At 44.3% G+C, this 22,240-nt stretch overlaps 1 protein-coding gene across 4 annotated transcripts in view; it reads left to right on the forward strand.

Annotated features, from left to right (window-relative positions):
• LOC119149826 (sine oculis binding protein homolog) overlaps nt 1-21,899 on the forward strand; it is a 119,009-nt gene extending 97,110 nt beyond the window's left edge. For 2 of the 4 annotated variants that reach the window (XM_037391608.1, XM_037391609.1), the window contains 2 exons: nt 3,903-5,857; nt 20,480-21,899. In XM_037391608.1, the coding sequence (XP_037247505.1) occupies nt 3,903-5,855 (1,953 nt within the window). In that variant the 3' untranslated portion in view covers nt 5,856-5,857; nt 20,480-21,899. Of the gene's footprint in view, nt 1-1,640; nt 1,713-3,902; nt 5,858-20,257 lie in introns of all 4 variants that reach the window. The other 2 variants (XM_037391607.1, XM_037391606.1) reach the window with 2 other exon arrangements.
• The last annotated feature ends 341 nt before the right edge of the window (nt 21,900-22,240 follow it).

Below are 22,240 nucleotides of genomic sequence, written 5' to 3' on the forward strand. Positions count from 1 at the left end.
TGAACAGGAAGATATATATGTTTCACCTATCACATCTGAACTAATCAGTGTAGGCTTTTAGAAGAAGTCTGTAATTACTCTGAGCACATCATTAGTTAGATGTAAAATGAATGATATTGCTCCATTTTATTACCTCTAGTGATATAGCCATTTGTATCATAAATTCATTGACCTCATCTTAAATGATCAATCCTGTAAGACAGACTTGATTCATTAGTTCTTAAGTGATGTTTTTTCCTCTCCAGTAATTTCCTCCTCATTGTAGGGACTGTTTTTCTGCCTTTTAGTATGGTATTGTAAGGTGTTGTATTACTTGCATATGATATGCACACTTTATACTTGTTTCTTAAATAATCAGCATAGAGTGATTGCTTATATAAGTAGGTAGGTAGGAAGAGAGAAAGACAGAAAGAAAGACAGAAAGAAAGACAGAAAGAAGGAAAAGAAAAAGAAAGAAAGAAAGAAAGAAAGAAAGGAAATAATGAAATACATGGATGTAGTAGATTGACATTTCTCACTGATGTTAACTTCAACACTTTGAGATGTTGCCTACAATCAATGAGATATTTATTAGATATTTGGTCCATCCAGGAATTTCAGAGGAACAGAATCACTAGCTTTAATTAATTTTATCTAGTGATAAAATATACAGAATGGTGTGTGATCAATATGTGAGTGAGGCAGGCAGAATTCTGAGTTTCTTGTACCTCAGTGAATTATTGAAAACAGGAGAAATCAGTAGAGAATTTCTAGGCAGGATTTCTAAATATTTTACCAAGGAACAGAAAATATTTGTTTAGCTAGGAGTGACATAGGAGCCCACCTGAGATAAACTAATCAATAGAGCAATAAAACAGTAAAGTATTTCGTAGAATTTTTCAACTGATAACTAATAAAATTAAATTATTAGAAAAGTTGCTACAAGTTTTTTTGGGGGTTATATTTTTCTTCAGTCTGTTAAATTAAAGTCACTGAGGGGGCTCTTCCTAGAGAGATAAAGGAGACTGGGCTTGCTCTCTCGTATTTCTTTGGTGCTTCTTTGGCGGCAGGCTTACAGCTGGTTTGCCTCCTTTTCTCTGAAGGAAGGGCAAGTCTCAGCTGCACCATCCAGGACTAAATCAGGGAAGCAGCTGCATCTGAAGTCCTGCCCCATCCCTTACAGCAGCCGCCTCTGGGGCTGGTCTCCTCCTCAGCTTTCCCCTGCAAACAGACACTGGTGTTGTGGGTGATGGGCCAGGGTGGGCTTTATCCTGCCCCAGTCTGCCTCAGGAGCGAGCTGGCAGCTCCTGGTACCTCTTTGTGCAGCTCTTGCACTGGTAAACAAATCTTACTTGCAAAGCATAGTGTACAAACAAGCAAGTTTTAAAAATAATTTATTTTTTTATATGGTACCTGAGGAGAGCTCAGGCCTCTCTGCACAGCCCTTGGGGCAAGAGCATGCCCTACAAGCAGCAGCAGGAGCACGGTGGTTCATATCCTGATCCCATGCATGCAAAATACATAGCATTTTGTGGCTAAGCAGTGAGCTGTCGATGAGAAATTACTTTAAGGTAAATTCAGCAGCTTTACTGAGTTGAATAGTATCTTATTAACTTGTGGCGTAGACTCACAAATTCCCCTTTTGTCTGCTTGGAAAACAGTGGCAAGCCAGAAAATTTCAGGAGGTCAACTATAAGATGTTTCCATCAGATGATCCTGTGCTGACTTGCCAGGTGGGTGGCAAAACCCATACCCGTGCCAAATACCCGGGATGGTTCAGTGCCCACTGCTGCATGTTTGCACTATTTGTGGTGAGGGGTTGCCCAGCTCTGGTGCTGTCTGCAATGGTCGCTGAGCCTTCCTGCAGCAAGCAGAGGGAGAGCCGATGGTTAAACCCGGGAGCCCTTGGAAATGGGGGTGCCCCTGCTTTGCCCTGCTCAGTGCACTCCCGCTACCCATCCGCTCTTTGCCTGGGGAGGGGGGGGATGCATGCGCAGTGGCAGCAGAGGCATTTACCTCAGCCCTTTTGTGCATTTGACAGCCTTTTCGTCCATGTTTTTTAGGGTGTTACATCATCAGCATGCGTTCAATGCAGGGCTGAACTTACTTGAAATGCACCAGGAAATTTTCTTCCTTGCATGGGGCATTGTGCTGGAAATACACCTGCCCTAATGCTGCACACGTTGAGCAGCACCAGCACTCACTCTGCTTTATCTCACATGACACTGTTTCTGTGTGCCCAAGCTAAAAAGCTGGGCCCTCCATTCCCAAATTTCAGGGGTGACTACCTCTCAAATAATTATTTATGTTGATTTAAATGCTGAGATACAAACTTTGTGGTAGCGAAAGGGTGTGTGTGTGCGTGAGTGTGTGAATGGGGCGGGGAGGCAAGAGAGGGAATCAAATAGCAACCTGACTGGATAACCAAAAGGTTGCAGAGTTAAAAAAAATGGGCTAATAGCCACAGAGTATAATGTGTATGTGTGAATATATATATATATATAAGATACATTACTGAAAACTCAAAAATGTCACCACTGTTTACATTAAATGAAAGCTGAGAGTTAAATGAGATGGGTAATCAGATGCCCGACATATGTTGTTTTGAATTGTTTATATGGCCAATAGTTATTAAAATTAATTATCCTTTTAATGCAGTCTTTTCACAATCATATTCTTCTTTTCTTTTTTCTTTTTTCTTTTTTTCTTTTTTCTTTTTGGTACAAAGGGTATAGCCATTTCAAAACAAGCTAATACAGGCTATTTGGAAAAGGCAGAACAAACAATACTAGGGTGTATTCTGACATGGTCATAGGCTCAACATGCTGATAGAAAGCACCAAAAATCTCTGTCAGTGGAGTATTTTGAGAGCTAATGTAAATGACAAAAATGGGTTTTTTGTGTGCGTAAAATTCTGTCAGAAAAGTAAGGCACTGAAAAATCTGACATCTGTTTATCTGTTTATAGCTATGGCAAGATTACTCATATTAATTCTTGTTTAAAATGCCATATGAAGGAAAGGCATTTGTGCAAACAAGAGTCATATTTGAATTGTAGATCATGTCTTCACCATCTGTGAGAGCTGTTGGTGTTGCAAAATTAATGTGTTAATGAAATCACAATAATTTCTCTGAAGTAATGGATTCTGAAGCCTAGAATGACTATTTTTTAAACTTTGGTGTCTAGTGGTTTGCAACTGGGAAAACCTTTCACAGCTTAATTAGTTCTGCAGCCTTACTTTAAAAAAAAATTGGCTATGCCTTCACCACACCAATAGTAACACAGAAAAGGATTAAATGGAAAGCAGAGAAACAAAACAAAAATGAGCCTGCAATGCAAACTTTTTGCTGTAGTATTTGAAAAGTTGCTAAATAGGCCCTTGCTTGCCAGGAAGTTTTACTCAAAGTGACTTGTACACAAGAGTGGGCAAACAGCTCAGAAAATAATTCCAGCTTGCTGAAACATCACAAATTGGGACTATTCAAACCTTGCAGAAATGTCCTATTTCCAAGTTTCTCCTTGGAATGAAGGGCAAAGGATGATGGTATCTCAGATGGTAACCGGTGTGCTTAGATTACCACTGAGGAGTAATCACAGCCATACTCATATGGATTTTGTATACTTACACAAGTGTTAAAACAGTTTATGCCAGCTGAGGATTCTTCCCTGTGGTATGGGTATAAGATATATAATGCACTGTATAAGGCAGAATTGAGATCATGGGAGTCAGAGAAGGGAGTGGCATTCAATTCACCAGTATTGTGGAACAAAAAAAGCATAGTTTTCACAAACGTATCTTTTCTTTTTTTTTCTGCTAGAAAAATAATGTACTTAGAAAGCAACTGAAATATGACTTTTTAAAATAACACTATGAAGAGAAGATTGCTTTTCTTACCTGATTTGATTTTATTACTGTGTTGTAGGTATGTGACTGGTGTAAGCACATAAGACACACAAAAGAGTATCTGGATTTTGGGGACGGGGAAAGAAGGCTTCAGTTCTGCAGTGCAAAATGTCTCAATCAGTACAAAATGGACATTTTCTACAAAGAGACACAGGCCAATCTTCCAGCTGGACTGTGCAGTACATTACATCCTCCAGTCGAAAATAAAGCAGAAGGCACTGGGGTGCAGCTGCTGACTCCAGATTCTTGGAATATACCGCTAGCAGATGCTCGGAGAAAAGCCCCATCCCCAGCGTCTGCAGCTGGCCAAATTCAAGGTCCTGGACCATCAGCGTCTACCACTGCCTCTCCGTCTGACACTGCCAACTGCTCTGTCACTAAAATCCCCACGCCAGTTCCCAAACCTATTCCCATCAGTGAGAATCCAAATATTCCACCAGTTTCTGTCCAGCCACCTGCTAGCATTGTGCCTCCCATTGGTGTCCCACCACGCAGTCCTCCCATGGTGATGACAAACCGTGGGCCAGTTCCTTTGCCCATATTCATGGAACAGCAAATCATGCAGCAAATCCGTCCACCATTTATCCGTGGGCCACCTCACCATGCCTCAAATCCTAACAGCCCTCTGTCAAATCCAATGATTCCTGGAATCGGTCCCCCACCAGGTGGCCCCAGAAGTATGGGTCCCACCTCCAGCCCCATGCACAGGCCAATGCTTTCCCCTCATATCCATCCCCCCACAACACCTACCATGCCTGGGAATCCACCTGGCTTGTTGCCGCCTCCCCCTCCTGGAGCTCCTTTGCCCAGTCTTCCCTTTCCCCCTGTCAGCATGATGCCAAATGGTCCTATGCCTATGCCACAGATGATGAACTTCGGATTGCCATCCCTTGCCCCACTGGTGCCACCCCCGACTCTACTAGTGCCATATCCTGTCATTGTCCCTTTGCCTGTCCCCATCCCCATTCCTATCCCCATCCCTCACATCAATGACTCCAAACCCCCCAACGGCTTCTCCAGCAATGGTGAAAGCTTCATTCCGAGTACCTCCAGCGAGACACCTGGGGCAAAGCCAACCAATAGCTCTTCATCCCCTCGAGAGTCAAAGCAAGGATCATCTAAATCCTCTGACTCATCACCGAGCTGCTCAGGCCAGTCCCTAAATCAAGCTCAAGTGCTTCAGGAGCACAGTAAAAATGAAGTTGTTGACTTGACTATCAGACCTAGTAGTCCAGTGAACAGTAAATTTGGTTTCCCCAGTGTGCTACAGGGTCCACAGGATGGTGTGATAGACCTAACAGTAGGCCACCGGTCTAGGCTGCACAATGTTATCCACAGGGCTTTACATGCCCAAGTGAAAGTTGAACGTGAACCTAACAGTGTTGTAAATTTGGCTTTTAGTAGCTCAGACAAAAGGAACTGCAGTGACTGCAGGGACAACTGCAGCCCAGTTGATTCAAAAACATTATCGTGCAGTGATGGAGCTCACTGCTGTCCTGTGTCCTTGGCCTCTGGCACACCGGGCCTGGAAGCTGGTGCAGCGGTGTGCAATGTCATTGTGAATGGCACGAAGAGCACGGAGGGTTCCAAGAACCCGGAGCCGCCCCAGGAGCCAAAAAAGCCCCAACCCCCAGAGGAGCTGGTGGTGAGCGAGCTGGAGTCCGTTAAGGAGAACAACTGCGCATCAAACTGCCACCTCGAGGGAGATGCTGGCAAGAAGACCGGGGAAGAGCCCCTTGCTGGGGGAGACAAACAGGACCCAAACCTTAACAATCCAGCAGATGAGGACCATGCATATGCTTTGCGGATGCTGCCCAAGACAGGTTGCGTGATCCAGCCTGTGCCAAAACCAGCAGAAAAGACTGCTATCGCGCCGTGCATTATCTCAACGCCAATACTCAGCACAGGGCCAGAGGATCTGGAGCCACCATTGAAAAGGAGGTGTCTCCGAATTCGAAATCAGAATAAGTAAAGGTTTGTGTAATCACTACTGCCTTCTGTGTGAATAGAATGAGTATTTTCAGGTATGAGGTCAAACTTCTCCTGTGGATGTGGCCTTTGTGAAACAGAAAGATACCGATTCAAATTTATCAGCACTTTCAGAAAACTGTTGGTATTTGTGTTTTAATATTGTTCTTTGTGTTGTATTGCATCTGTACTTGTCAGTACTCCATCCATCAGCAGCCTCATTACCCTTTTGCTCACAGAACATTTTGTGATGATGCTGGCTGTGAAGTTATTGTGCTGTGTATGTCAGTCAGTGGTTTTCTGCCTAGGATATGGTTTAGGTCTGGGCCATTAATCTGGTTACTTACTCCAGCTGAGTTATGCAGCAACACAAGACTTCATGATGATTGAAATTGCCCTACAGCATAGCATAGAGCAGGATGACCGAGCTGCTTCCCACTAGCTCAGATCCAATTGACTTAATAAATGGTCATCTCCAACCATTTGTTGGTTGATCTCCAGTCTAATGGTCACCTCCAACTTACTTTGGTCTGCCTCCAGACCACACCCTGGCTTTCAGTTGGGCTGTCCTCTGGGAATTGAACCCCCTCTCCCCGAGCCTTCCTTCCTCAGGTATCAATGCTTAGGGACTGCCTGCTGTTTGGGACCTGCCTGCTGTAGTTTATCTCAGACCTGTGCCGTGGAGCTTTACTGTCTTACGTGAGGTATCTGCCTTTGGTGCAGGTCTCCCACCTTAGCAAAGCAGCTGAGGTTTCCCTCAGCCCTGTGGCTGGTATATGTGTGTGGTTCCTGGTAGGGATGCAAAGGAAGGCAGAGATATGGATAAGTCCACCAACAACTGTGACTTGTCCAAGAACAATGCTCCAGAGGGAGACACGCACACACCTTCCCCCCAGCCCTTCATTCCCAGCCTACTGAGTTGCTCCGATAAAACAGTTTCTTTGTAAAACCATTAGTTTAATATATGTCTGTGCTTCAAACCCAAGAAACAAGCAAGAAACAAATGTAATTGCATTTGTTTAGATTCACAAGCATGAAGAGCTTCTTTCAGGAAAAGGGAAAATGGTGGGTGTTGCAAGAAATCTGTTCAGCAGTAAAATACTGACGGTTTGCCGGATGTGGCTTGGTGACATGCCAGATTTCATTACAATCCATGGAATATTCTGTAGTCTCCAGTAAATCCTTGTCCCTGGTAGCACTAATAGTGACTGCAGCGGTGCTTGGCACCTACAGCCATAGATAGCAGCTCACACCATGGAATCTGGGCCATTGCAATATCTCCCAGCTCCATCGGTGCAGGCTAATTGCACCATCAAAGATACAGCAGTATAGTCAAGACTCCCTTTTTCTTTGTTAATGCTGCATTCCCTGTGCTGGCTGCAGTGCCAGAAGCATTACTTCCCTTGATCACAAACAGTATTTATTTACTTTCTTTGGTGGAACAGAACCATTATTCTTTGCTCTCAGCATGTGCTGACACATTTAAAAGACACATTTCTAAGAACAGAGGACAACTGTAACATTCTTGGACTAATAACCAACATGCACAATAACTCAGAAGTCAAATGAATATTTAAAATCTTTATAGGTTGCTAGGTCCTGCTAGTGGGGATCCCCCAACCAACCCCTGAGGTATGGATGTACTGTACATCCATCCCTCTCAGCAGCAAGTTCTTTATTGCAAACGCCAGTGTGCCACCTTTGAAGCCTGCAAGATTGTCTTTTCATAAAGGTACCCATGCTTTCACCTAGAGGTAATGATTTGATCTAGTGAGAAGGCCACTGTTTGACTGCATACCTTTTATTTAATTTTAGGAGAGCCATGGTTACCCTTGTTTTCCCACCTTGTTCAAGCTCCCCGTACCTGTGGTTTGTTTCAAGACAGTGCTAAGACACTTGTACATTTGTGTGCCGACACTGTAGTCAAAAGACAGGCTGCTTCTTAGCATCTGTTTATGCTTGCTTGGACCATCCAGGCTGCAGTAATGCCACCTCTCCGAGGTCACAATCCCAAGAGGGGGTTAGCATCATTCAGAGCTAGTGCCTTAAAACCTCAGAGAGAGTTCTGGCTCCACCAAGTTGTGTATTTTTGCCTGCTGACATTATACATGACATCACTTTATGGATAGTATTTGACAAAGAAAGTGGACAAACTGAACAAGCTATGTTGAAATGACAAGAAGGATGCTTTATCACTCAGTTACTGTCCTCAACTCTTTGTATTCTCTAAATATCAGTAACTGCCACTGTGATTATCCTCAGGAATAACCGTTTTCTGATTCACCAAGAGTTTTATATTCCTTTGTCTCAGTGTAATGGTTGTCTTAGAGGAAAGTTTTCAGGTTGCCAGGCAAGATTAATCTGATCCAATATAGACATCTGGAATGAGGGCACAGCTGAGCTAATTGTCTAAACTCCCTTTAAAATCAACCTAGAGAAGCAGGCACTTCAAAGAGCCAGCTGAGCTCATCCTAAGTCGAAAACTAAGACAGATCAGACAAATTGTGCCCTAGGAGTGCCTGTTTCTCCCTGCTGTGAGGTAAACTTAGGGTGATTGGCACAGACATAGATTTCCCTTAGACACTGAAGGTTAAGAAGCCCAGCCTAGGTGTCTGCTGTGCCGCTGGGAGTTGTGCAATAGCATAGTATGGCATGGTGTTGGTTATTAGTCAGTCTGTGTTCACCCCCTCCTTCCTCCACAAAAAGAAAAGAAGTAGCCTCTATACAGAAGGGATGTGAGACCAGGGTCCTTGTGTGCTTCAGGGGAAAGAGGATACCCAAAATACTCTGCAGAAATAAACAGCTTGATAACCATCTCATTCCAGTGGGTATCTCAGTGAAATGTGGGTGGGTTTTGAGCCTCTCAAGGCACGCACAAGTGATTTGCGCAGCTCTGATGATTGATTTGAGGTGAGGACTCTCTGGTTTCTTGCAGAGCCCTCCTTTCACTAGTGCTGGTCATAGGCAGTCCAGAGGAGCTAGGGGGGCTGCTTGGATTTCTGGCCTCCCAGCAGTCTATCTGTGAAGACTGTGTAGGGCTCAGAGCCTGCCCATGTCTGTACAGAGGTGATGAGCACAGGGAGCAGAGCAACAGTGCAGCCTCTTGCTCCGCAGCCCTGACCTCCGCCATGCCCGTGTTTCCTCCTGCCTGGGGCTGGGGAAGGGCAGAGGTAAACCCCTGCTCCTTCAGCAGTCTGATTGTGGGGAGGATCCCTCACGAAAGACTCCCAACCTCATAGAAACTCTAATAAAATGCAAAGAGGGTAAGAGCTGCACTAATAATTGTGTTGACTTGTGCCCTCAGAGGTTTGCATCGATTGCATTGGCCACGCTAACCCAGGAGAAGAAAAAGCCCAGAGAACTGTCTTTTTCTCTCTTGCTCCCTGCCTACCCTAATTGGAAAATCTGAACATATTGCCCTGATGTGCAACTTTTCCTGGATTTTATTCCTCATCAAATTGTATGAAAAGAAGGAAATCAGCTAAATGATTTTACGCTAGAATTCTGGACAGACAGATTGAATTCGTGTAATAACAACATGGACTCTCTTAAAAGGAGTCAATGCAAGCGTGACCTTTTCAGGCAAGTTGCCAAACTCTGGATTATTTAATGTACCAGTTACTTGATTATTGAAAGTGCTAATCAGCAACATAATCCTTGATGTTAAAGTTTAGTCTCTCCATCAGGGTGCAGACTGTCAAGCTGTTCAAGCTTGATGCAATTTGAAGAACCAGCAAAAGATGTCTCAGTGCCAAAGTCCTACCATGATAAAGGAATGAAGCTAAGAAGAATATTCTGTTGAGTCTTATTTTTTCAAGTTTGAGCAACGGGAGTTTCTAAAATTAGCAGTGTTAGCATTGTCTGCCTCCATGCTTTATGTCCAGGCGGGATCGGTTTTAACCCTCCAGTTTTGGTGTCAAGGTTTCCTAAAGCAAATAAATGAAAACACTAAGGTCTGCTTGGATTTAACATGACGGTTATGGTAAATTAAATGAGAAAATTAAGTGGCACATGCTACCCTCACAACCAGCTTCTCTGTGTGTGTGTGTGTGTTGCCTAATCCTATTTGGGGGCAGAGAGGTAAGAAAAGGAAGGAGTTTTTCTGCTTGTGTCAGCAGAGTTTCTCCCAGAAATAATCGAAATAGTAGGAGTATGGCCACCTACAGAGCCAACCCGTATGTCCTGGGGTCAGCATCCACTGAGTTATAGGCCCAGACCTCCAGCTATCTAGTCCATACATTGTAGTCGTAAAAATATACAACATGCAGAACGCTCCAGTTCAGAGCAGAAGTAATATATATCCCACTGTGAGCTCCCCTGCCCATTATGGTCCAGCACAAGATTTCCTGCTCTGGTCGGGATTCCTGAGGCAAGGGGCATAGCTATTAACCTCCCTTTTTGCCTTAAGAGTTTTTATCACTCACCTGTCACTGTAGCATCTATCTACCAGCATTTTACCCTGCCCTGCATGCTATGATCAGGACAGATTTTGACCTTAAAGGTATACTTGAAAACAGATTTCTGTATTTAAACACATTTTTATGCTAGTCGTCTTCGTTGACACAGTACTATGGGCCAGAGCCTTAGCTAATTTTGACTGGATTTAGTTCCATTGGTGCTAAACTAATTTAAATCAGCAGAGTAATTGGACTCATACACTTAACACCTACTCTTCTGGTTCAGAAGTTTTCCTTCACCTGGCTTCTTATGAGCCTACAGAAATTTTCCATTTATCCAAAGAGGGAGAGGACAGACTGTTAACACAACAAAGCCTTAAACACATTTCCTTGGAACTGAAACTTCGCCCTTGAGAGCTGCCTGGCTCCAGCAGTGTGATCTTACGTTTCAAAATTGCCTGTGTAGCTTCTCAGATATATTAAATCAGAAAAAGGATTTCCCAGGGAAAAAGAAGGAAAAAAAGAAAGAAAAAAATAGGTCCTCAAAGTGGTGAAGTATGAAATGACATACTTCTAGGGTAGCTTTCAGCTCCCACATGTTGCTGCCGGGGTGTGGGAGCGCTAACTTCCGTCTCAGTGGCAGTAAATAGCAGGCTGGTGGTACGCTGCCGTAGATGACTGCACTCTCTTTGAATCAAAGAAACAAGTGTTGATTTCTGATGGGTTTCTCTTGCTTTCCTATAAAACCTCCTAGGGCATATATTTCAAATATGAAGTCTGATTCTTGAGCCCAATTTAGAAGATAACTACACCTGGTCTGATTTGCAAAGGTAGTGAGCGTCTAGGGCTCTTGGCGAATGAAACAACAGCCAGACCTTCAGCCAGCAAAAACCACCATAACTCAATTGACAGACCAACAGAAATCTGCAGAGCCTGCAGCTCCTGGAGACTGTAGCCTACCAGAAGCTAGGACCACTGACTTCAGAGATCATTTCGATGCTTATGTGCCCTTATTAGTTTTAATTGTCTTGTGAAATGAAAATTATTTGATCTGAAATAAGCATCTAATCCATGCCATTCTCTAAGGTGGTACAACCCACACTCATATTGAAATGACGAGTTACTTAAAATTCTTTGCCAGGCTTTAAAGACTGACCAGGCACTTTCATACATATAAGGGCTAACACTCCTCTTATATAAGGTGATGCAAAGCAGATTATGCTGCATTCGAAAGTTAAGCGTGAAATGGGTGTAGGGGGAGATTGTAGCTCTCCATCAGCCTGTTCTTGCACTGTCAAGCTACCAAAGTCAGTGGGCAGGGGAAGTTTATGGGGGAAAAAAGCACAACTCATGATTAAATACAGAGTCCCTAACAACGAAGACCATAGTAAAACAGACAGGCACGCTTGTAAAAACATCATCTGAGACAACAATTGCCTTTACATTCAGAGGCTGAGATGCTGGACAGTAAGTGTCTGATTGGCCCTGAAATCTGATAAGGAGCTAAGCACCTAATAGCCTTTGTGAAGCCTGACCCTGAAACAATCACGGCCAACTTCACTGCAGAGTGGTGAGCTCTGAACAACTGTGAGGAGCTTCTAAACTATTGCTCGGTATTACGAGCAGCACCTGAAAGTGGGTCAGAAAGAAGCAAAACACTTTTGAGGACTGTAGTTGTGAAAATGTTGGACATAATTAGCAGTGACCAATAGTTTTTAAGGTAAAATTAAATTCTTGTTAAAAAAGCAGTGGGAGATTCAGGCAAAACAGAAGCAAAGCTGTTTGAGCAAGAAATCACAAGGAAATTGGACTGTGGCAAACAAGCCTTTCTAAAGCCCGTTTTGTTTCCAGATTACCTGCTGAGTCTCTCCTGACTATTTTTAGGTCCCATAGAGCAAAACAGGCAAGTTAAGCACATTCCTGGGTGCTTCCATTAGTCAAGGCCTCACAGCTGAGACCTACTAATTGTTACCTCATTTAAACTATTTTGATAATGAGCTGCATTTCACTCCTGGGACCAGAGGTTGTGTTTGGAAGCATGTGTGATTATCTCGTGAGAGCCGTGAATCGAAGTGACCTCTGACATTTTGCAGAACCCTCAACTATTCAACGTTTGCTTCTACCATGAAAATTACAGCTAATTAAATATCTGGGCTTGATCCTGTGCAGTACTGTGTGCACTCAGTGCTCAGTGCCTCTAATGCCAGTTGAATGCCCTCGGCACATTACAGACCAAGGTCCTGCCTCTGACTCATTTGCATGGCTTTACTTCCCCAGACACGATTTTGGTATTTGAAAAGAATGGTATTTCTGTGCAACATGTGTCTCAATTTGTAATGATATCCTCCTTGCAGCTGGCTTGCTTTTCCAAGTGTTTCTGAAACATTACTGTCTTACATTTGAGCCAACCTACAATAACAAATTATCTACAGGCAAAGAGGCTGAACTGCATTTGTTGAGAGGACACCCCACTCTCTGCTGCACTCCGTCTTCCAGTCCCAGTTTCAGACTTCCAGGCTGTGTACTGTAATCATCTTCTGTAGAAGCACACATTTCCAAACATGAAAAAAAAAAAAAAAATTTAAAAGAATAAGAGTATTAGGGATTGGGTAGTGCAGAGTGAAATAAGTATTGAGTTCCGACCTCTCTGGAAAGATCTGCATCCCATCATTGGCCAATTGATATTGAAACCTATGGTTAGAGCAATTTTCAGCTATTTATTTGGAGCCCACGTGGTTAAATGTAAAACTTTGAGTTGCCTGCTTATGCTTCAAATATTTATAACCTTTCATAAACCACTTGTGCTGCCATTTCTAAGTTGCTTATCCAAAAAGAGGGGAAAAAAAACCTTTCCCACAGGAATTCTCCAATTGAGAGATGCTTGAACACAAGCAGCAAAATAAGATACATGATGAAACCACTGAAAATTTGAATTCTGACCATAAATTTCAAAGGTCGATTAAAATGCCAATTCAGTTTTATTTGAAGCCATTTACCAATTATTGCTGAACTGGTTGTCTTGGTGGTAAAAATATTATTCCTGTTTTCTTGAAGTGGGAGGGGAGGTGGGAAATAGGGAAAATCTAAAACGAGGATTGGGTCCAATGCATGTTGCTCAGTGTCCAGCAGTGCTGGGGATAAGGGAGATCCCCAAGGTGCCTGGCACTGCACTGAGGTCTGTGCCAGGTCTCATCTGCTTGCTCCCTATGTGTTCTAGGTGGATTTTTCCTCTTCCTTCCCCCACAGTATAATCTACCTGACATTTTGGCCACCTGAGCATGCCTCCTTGTTTTTGCATGAGTCTACATCTGCTCTCGCTTAGGCTGAAACGAACCAGGATGGAGGCTGTGAAAACCAGGGAGAAACTCCGTGGGGACAGTGCCAGGCATGCAGCCCTGGATGGTCACAGACAGAGGGGTTGTTTGTGGGAAAATGGGAAAATGTGGATTGCTTCCTGATATGGGATGTTGAAACTTTTCACTAAAAAGATTCAGTGCTGCTTCTGCAAAAGAATATTATTGTTGTTGTTGTTATTGTTGCAGATTGTTGTTATTGTTATTTTGTGGTCCACAGTAGCATTTCAGATTAAAAAGCCAGGCCCAAGTGTAACCCAGGTGAGGATGAGGACTGTCACAGGGAGATATGGGCTGTTGCTCAGCAAGACCCCCATCCCCACCCTTGGTCCTCCTCCACGCTGCTACCCACAGTTATCTGCCTTTTTCTGGCTATTTAGCTGGGTTTACTGGAGAGATCGGCTTGGGAAAGAAAATTGAGAAGCACCTCAGAATAGCCAAAAGACTCGTGGTTTGGGCCCACAGGAGGCTGCTGAAATTCAAGTTGAAGTTTCTATTCTATTCAGACAAAATCAGAGGCTTAAAGAAGGGTTATCACATCGCAGTGGTTGCCTGTTTTCAGGAAAGGAGAGTAGAAACTGTCTGGATTTGGGTTTCCTTCTGTTTGAGTTTTTATGTTTTGATTTTTTTGTTTGTTATTTTTTTGCAAAAAGATCCTTGCAAAGTTTCAGCTTTATCCGAGCGCAGAATGGGAGAATTAGTTGACAATTTGGCAGGGTTTTTTTTCAAAAGGAAGATCATATCTGCTGTCACATCTGCACATGAAGCATCAGTGGGGCAAGGCAAATTATTTACAGGCCTGCCAAATACACTGGTGCTGCACTAACTGGAGGGCAATGCTGCCTTGTTGTTGTGGAGATACACCCAGTTACCCCAGTATAAAGCAGGCTCTGCTTCAGGCAGGCTCTGTGGGCTGCTTTAGGGGACATGGCCAGAGGCAGTGGGTGCTGCAGCTGAGAGTAGAAGTCCAGAACTGTGGCGGCATTTTCCTCTTTGCATGATTTGTGTACATACCTCAAAATGCAAACTAGAGATCTCCCTGACAGTGGAAGCCTGAAGAGAGACGGTGCCATGGGGCTGGGCTGGAGGGCTGGCTGACATTGGGTTTGTCTTTAGTTCAGATTGAAAGTGAAGGGGATTTTTCATGAACTCACTGAGCAATTGTTCTGTAAAAGGTTAAACCACAAGAAACTTCTTTGAAATGGTGAAGAATTGTATAAAGAAAATATTTAGAGAGGTTCTGGGGAGACTGCTACATTGAAAAGTAGAAAGTGGTATAGGTGGGGAAGGAAGGATGACAGCAGTCGAGAAACTTGACAGCAGCACAGATGCTGGAGTCTAGGAAACAGCCCAAATGTTCAACATAGCCTACAAGACTGGTCTCCTCTGCCTGTCTCCAAAGTTAGTGGATAGAGAGGCTCTTCCCAGGTGCATTTCAGAGCACCAAACACAGTGCCTGCTGTGGAGTACCCCTGGCTGTGGGAAGGAGAATGAGGGCACTGGTCCCCCTAGGTAAAAGTTGATGACCCCCTGCCTCTCCTGTACAAGGAGAGGAAAGGAGAAAGCAGTGTGATTCGGTGGGGAGCTGCTTTCTCAAAAAGCTTGACAGTGGTGGGACCATGAGGAAATGGAAATTTAAAATGCTGCAGCTTGGGTTCCTGGTGGCAGCTGTTTTGCCCAGGAGAAGCCAAACCTGAAGGGGAGAGAAGGTGCCGTGTCCCCTGGGTTTGTGCAGAGCAAAGTTGAGTGGTAAAGTTGCGTTGCTGCTTTGTGGTACCGGGGAAGGTCTGCAGCAGCCCAGGCCATTTCCCCAAGTATGTGGCTGCTGTCTGCTAAATTTAGGGAATGCTGTTCCCACTGGCTATGAAGATGAGCTGCATGCTTACCCAGACCAAGACTGTACTCTATTTTGGGGGGGGGGGGGGGGGGGGGGCACTGTCTTTATGGAAGTGTATAATGGAGGGAAGAGACTCCTTTTCCCTGTGCTTTATGCTGTATTCCTACCATGGAGCCTGGGACTGGAACAAAACAGTCAAGAACAGATTGTGCTGTTAGATAGCTGGGGTTTGAACAATTGTCAGCATTTTTGAAAGAGGTAGGAAGGGCTTCATTTCTCTTCAGCAAATTGGCTGCCTGATAAATCCAGGAGTGCAGACCCCACATCTTCTTGCTGATTATCAGGATCTCTTCCACAGTGATGATTCCTTTTCTCCCTCTTTGTAGAGGTGCTTTTCCCTTGAGCCATGCAGGACCACAAAGGAGAGTCTGGAACTGTATTTCCACCGTTTCCTTCCTACATGACAAGGGCATGGTGACATACATGCCTGTTCCTAAGTTCACTAGCTAGTTTCAGGGTTCAGTTTAACATACATGGAATTATTTTAGCGAGAGATGGTACTAAATGTACCAGCAAGGGGTTGAACATAGATGTAAACTGATGAAACTTCCCTAAAGGCTTTTCTAGCAATAGATGCAGAGAAGCAGGAGTCAGTCCACAACAGACCTTCTGCTTTCCAGTTCATGTTTCTTTGTCAAGGTCCTTCCCTCAGTACAAGGTGACTGGATGTGATTGCAAGCATGATCTCTGGTGCATCCTTGAAACAAGTCAGTCACAGAATTTGGGGTGACTAAGCTGTCCCTACGACTTCTTCTGCCTAGGCATAAAAGGAGAGCAAATCCCAAGCCTCTTCCCCAATGCATCCCTTAAAGTCACAATGTCTGCTCACATTACAGCTCACGTTTCACTAGTTGGGAGAACCTGAGTTGCATATCTGACCCAAAGCTGAGAAGGATCCATAGCTTAGAAGATCAGAGCAGAAGGTAAACACCACCTTTGAAATCAAAGGTTAGTGCTTAAGGACCCTGCTTGTTATCCCATTCGTGCTAAAGGCCGCCTCTGACTCTTGCTATGTGGCATCCTTTCAGTTAGCTCATGGAAAGATAAATCATCAAGTATTCAAAGGGGAAGGTTTTAATGAAGAAGCTTGAACTGCTTTAAGAATTGCTAAAAAAAAAATAATAACAATTTACAGAACTATTACAAGTAACAGATGATTCCAGAGAGTGTTTCCAGGGCTGAGCTTGCTCCCATGCTGACTTTAGCTGCACTCTTGTGGTTTAGCTTCAGAGCAGTTTCCCTGAGAAAATAATTGCAGTGCCTTTACTCTAGGGCCATGCATGTCCCAGATGAACTAGGCCTCTTTTAGCACATCAGCATTCATTGTGTCTGGGTGAATTAAGTGCTGTGCTAAATGATGGAAACTCTGCCATGCCAGCCCACATGAACAGTCCCTTCAGCCTTCCCCACCCAGTCTCCACTTTTTTCTGAACAATAAGATGTGAATCTGGAGACAAATGTTCAGTGGAGAGCAGAACTGGGGGGAAGCAACCATGGAAAAAACTAGGGGGGGTGGGGGTGTGTCCATGTGCACGCATGTGTCCAAAAGCATGTCAATGTCATGGGCCCTCTGAGGAGGTGGGACATGACTGGGGAGGGCACTGGGCAGAAGCAGCTCTTTCTGGCAGCTGTCACTGCCAGCAGGAGCGTGCTGCCAGTGTGGCAGTGTGGGAGCGGGCACGCAGGTCTGGGTGCTTGGGTGTGCTGTAGGTCTGCAGCAGCGCTGGGGAAGGGTGGGCTAGCTGTAGGAAAGGAGGAGGGAAGCTCACTGGGGAGGCTTTGCCCCAGCTGCCAAACTGTCCTGCCAGGCTCTAACTGTGTTGTTCCAAGCAAGGATTTAAATCCTCACGTGTCAGGGCATAAACCAAAGAGGAAGCCCAGTGTCGGTGCAGGCTGTTTCATTGCTGCCCATTGCTCAGGTTATGACTAACAGCCACAGAGGTGCAGCTCTCGCCTGCTGTCCAGGGGAGTGCTGCATCACTGTCTGAGCCCACGCAGACGAGCCTCCAAGTTACCTGCTTGAGCTGGGTCATCATCCAGTTATTCACATTTTCCTTCCCCACCCCTTGCATTGACAGTAGGGCAGAAATAAGCCTTCCTACTTGTCTTTCTGTCATCTTTTCCATGCTGCCTCCTGGGGTTGGAACTACAGCCTGCCTTTGACTTCTAGGTGGTCTTCCAACCCAGGATCAGCCCAGCCCTGCTTAGCTTTGGGAAGCAGGCAAAACACAGTGTGCTTACCTCAGTGCAAAAAAGCTCAACACCATGGCTTTATGCTTACAAAAATTCTTCTTATGTGGCTCATTTTTTTTTTTTTTGCAATTTTTTTATCTGATAAGCAATATTTGATGTGTGTTGAAGGCAAGATCATCTGGGGTGAAGAGCATATGTTGCTCTCCTAAAAGTGTTTTGTTTTGAGGGGGAGATATAAATAGATGACTTTATTGTACTGGCCATGCACGCTAGTGTTGGCATGAGGTGTATAACATCTAACTATGAAGTGGTGATGACTAGTGTGCTCTCATTTCTTTATAAAACTTTGCATGCTATGCCTGATGTGGATTTTTATTCTGTCACTTGATCACTACAGAGATGCATTTATCAAACACAATTCCTGGCATATGAGCAAATCAACAAGGAAGGCCCTTCTCTCCCATCTGCACACCCTGTTGCACTGGGCCGGTCTGCAGTAGGGGAAAATAGGCAGGACTTAGAAAGCTAGCTGACTGCTTCATGCAGAAAACATCAAGAGCTAGTGAACTTCTTTATGTCCTCCCTCCCAAATCACTTATCACTCTATGCTATGCCATGCCATTTGAGACTGATTAGTGAGGGATGGAAATTCGTTTCCGTTGATGTATGGAAAGAGAGGAGCAGGCAAAATACCTAAAGTGCAGAGTGAGGTTTCATGCAGACATTACAGGTTTTATTTTCTCTGCTTCCCTTTTTAGTTAAACTCAGAGCAAGATTTCAAGCCAAAAAGTGACAGAAAGCAGTTGTGTACTTTATGGGGAGTACTTTGTAGGTGGATACGTCCCAGCTCTCAGTCTAGTTCTTGTCCACAGCTCTCTGTACACACAAAGCTGCTCATCCTGCTGGGCACACTGCCTGAAAGCCCAAATGTTACTCCTTATTCTAGATACAGTGGTCTCTGTGCTCGGGGAGTTTATGCTGGTCAACATACTCAATGTGCCTTCCAGTCTCTGCCTTGGGAAGGGTGGAGTTTTGGCAGGAGGATACAAGCACAGTGATGAGAGGGATCACAGAGGAGCTGGCGTGAAGGGAAGATCATGGAGCAGACTGAGAAGGAACATGTGCCCCAGCACCAAAATTAAGGCTGATAAGTACTTCAGAGTTTCAGTCTGAATCTTTAGGGGACAGCAGATCCCATCCAAGGAGACGGAGTCCAAAGCACACCATGGAGAGGGAGAGGACAGTCCCTGCTGGACAGTCTACATGGTCAACTGATAAGGGAAGCAGAAGCCTGCGAGGCAAAGATGTATCACCCAGTAGCCCCTAGATTAACTCAAGCATCAGAAGCTTATCACCACTGGGGTGGTGTTAGTTGCATTAGATTGATGAGAAAGTGATTTGGGTTTTCAAAAATGTAATTCCAAAGATTTTCATGAACTTGGCCTTCACCACTGGAAAAGCTCACCTTATTTTATGGGAGCTATCATGCAGCTTTCTGAAGGCCTCAGATTAATAGAACTATGTTTGCTCCAGTATTGTTCACCAGTCAAGGCACTGGTGGACTTCAGAAGGGGCTTGCCTAAATAAGTCCTGTGGGATACATCCCTTTTGTGTTCTAAAAAATGAGAAAAGAAAGAAAAGCAGTCAGAATGTCTGATCAGGTAACAGGACCTGGAAATGAGGACCAGGATAGAAAAAGGGAACAACTGGGAAGTTAAATTATTTGCCTGATTCTATGATTTGCTTTAGCAAGATCTGGAGGGGTTTGTTCTCATGTCACACATGGTCCAGGGAAAAGTATGTGTTCAACACTGAAGATATCAGCTCTTGGTAGCAGTTTCCCTCAGGGAGAGTAACGCCTAGTTCTGCTTTGGGTCCTAAAATGCCTTTATTTGAATTCTGTTTGTCATGCTAGGCAGTGTCAGTCCCCATGCTCTGCTGGTTGTGACCGCCTGGCTCTGTAGCTGCTATGGTGCTGGTACAAGACTATTTGCAGGCCATCCCAAGAGAGTATCAAGGAGGTTGTGAGGGACTCCAGCCTGACCTCCCTCACTGCAGTTCAGTTTTGTTGTGTTGAGCATACATCTCTCTTTTGTATGACTACAAATCTGAGGAAAGACCAAGAGGGGCATCTTTATTTTGCATGTGTAGTACAGAGAGTACCTACAGGCTTAGGTCTGTTAGTGGGAGAGGCGTATTTTCATGGGATTGGAGCTCTCTCTGGATACTGTCCCAGTTTTTCCGTGAGACCGATAAGCCCTGCGGAGCTGCACACCAGCCCATGCAGTGAGATGTCTCTGGGGAGCCCTGGCACATGCGCTACTCCCTGTCCTATCTCCATCCCACATGCTGGAGAATCTTGGCCCAAATGCTTCTCCTTCTCTGACTCCACTTTCCCACCTGTGCCATGCAGAGAGCAATACACCCCAGCTCTGTGAAGCACACTGAGATCAAGGGGTGAAGGGTGCTGTGTAATTGCAAAGTATTATTATTCACCTGTGCTCTTGTAGGATGAAAGGCGCTCTATGGAACCCAGAGAATGAACTATTATTGTATTGATTTCCAGCTTTTTATCACAGGAATTCCTCCGTCTTCCTCCCCAGAAACCTCGGAGGGTGCATGTACCAACGGCCCTTGCGGCAGGAGGCCAAAGCGGTGTGCTCGTGTCTCATGCCCGCTGCCCACCCAGCATGAGGCTGTGCGTGATGCAAGCTCAGGCAGTGCCCAGCCCACCTGTGACGAGCCTCCCACCACTCGCCCTGACCACCTCTGCTTGTCTGCTTTGCAGGAACACGCACCAACAGGGTACCTTGCATGGAGAAAGGGAGCAGAGCAAATCACGTCACTCCACCGAATGACACCAGCTGGTCCGCTCACCACACACTCTGGCTAAAAGTCCAGCAAAGAAAGCAGCTTCCCATCACGAAGCCCCTCCAAGGAAGCCTCGGTTCCATGGGTGCCTTTGACCCAGAAGACAGCACGTCATGGACCCACACAGTGTGCTCAGCATTCCTGCGACCACCCCTCTTCTCCTCCAAGGAACACTTTTTCCTCTTGGTTTCTTGCTGGGGGGGATTTTTCGCCCTGGTTTCAAAAACCACACGGACCAACATAGGTACTTTTCCCTTTCTGACTTCAAAGTTCAGATATTTGAGACTGGACAATGATACGTTTTTGGGTTTTTTTTATTATTATTTTTTTTTCCTTTGAAAAACTGCTGTGGTTTTGCTGCTACACTAAGAATCGTGATTTGCATTGTATGGTTTTGGACCTATTCAAGTTTTGATGGGGGAAAGGGGTAATACTGGAGTAGCAACGCTTCAGAGTCATCTCTGTCCTACCCATGATGCACTTTTAAATGAAGAGTTAGAATATTTTATTGGCTAATATACTTTCCTTGTTATTTTTACAAAGGCCACCTTTATCCTTTCTAATGCCATATTTTCAGTGTTACACTTTTATGGCTTTTAATTTTTGATTTGACAGATGTAAGAAGCAGCATGAATAGTTTATACTGTGGTTTTTCAGAGACTGAATGCCAAGAGAACTCAGTAAATGTTTATTCTTCTCAGCTTTCTCTTTAAATTCCCCTAAATAGCGCCCCATTTGGGAACAGAGCAAGAGTGTTGAACTAAAGACCAAAATTCCCTCAAGGTGTAAAATAATCTGAGGGGAATATTTGCTGGGCGTCACAAAAGACTTGGATGAAATTTCAACCCTGATGGTTTTCAGTGATCCAGGAAGGCAGTGAGACAATCTCTCCATATGCATAGCCCTTTCATGATAATTAGAATGGTATGGACAAACCAATGAAAACAAGGGTAAAGTGAGAAAGATCCCCCATGATTCTGTTTCACTGTTTGCTTTCTCCTGTCATGGTTAAGAGAAATGTGCAATTCGATCCTCAATCAGTGGGTGGAGGATAACAGGGTAGAATTTACTTGTGTGCACTTGTACAGTTGTAGCCAAGAGTCCAAAAGTACACTAGAGCATGTTATACTGGCACTGAATTGGTAAGAGAGTCGTGGAGTATCCCATTCTGACAAATACAAAAAAAAAAAAAAAAAAAAAAAAAAAAAAAAGAAAAGGAAAAACCCACAAAAAACCCACAAAAAAATAAAAAAGTAAAAAAAAGTAAAAAAAAATTTCAGATCACCTTGTGATTCAGTGTAACTGTTTACTAACTCGAATAAAGCAATTGTTCACTCTTGAGTGTTCAGAGTACACCTTTTCTATAAGGCTGCTGCGGGGAAGTGAGGAACAGTTTGCAGGAGCAGTGTCTCTGACTGTGTCAGCGGTGTTGGGAGCAGGGTAGCAGAGTCGGTTGAACCAGAGCCTTGTAGTGATGGTGCACTATGAGCACTATGTATATACTGTATTTCTATATTTTCCTTTGTACAGATTCACTTAAGTCAAGCTACTGTTTTACAGGTGCTCCTTATTTATTAGAGCTGTGAAAGCTTGGAAAACACACCGGGCGAGTAAGCTCGCTTTTTAAAAAAAAAAAAAAAAAAAAAAAAAACAACAAAAAAAAAAGGGGGGTGGGGTG

The sequence above is a fragment of the Falco rusticolus genome, chromosome 6, assembly GCF_015220075.1.
Source record: "Falco rusticolus isolate bFalRus1 chromosome 6, bFalRus1.pri, whole genome shotgun sequence".
Classification (NCBI taxonomy): domain Eukaryota; kingdom Metazoa; phylum Chordata; class Aves; order Falconiformes; family Falconidae; genus Falco; species Falco rusticolus.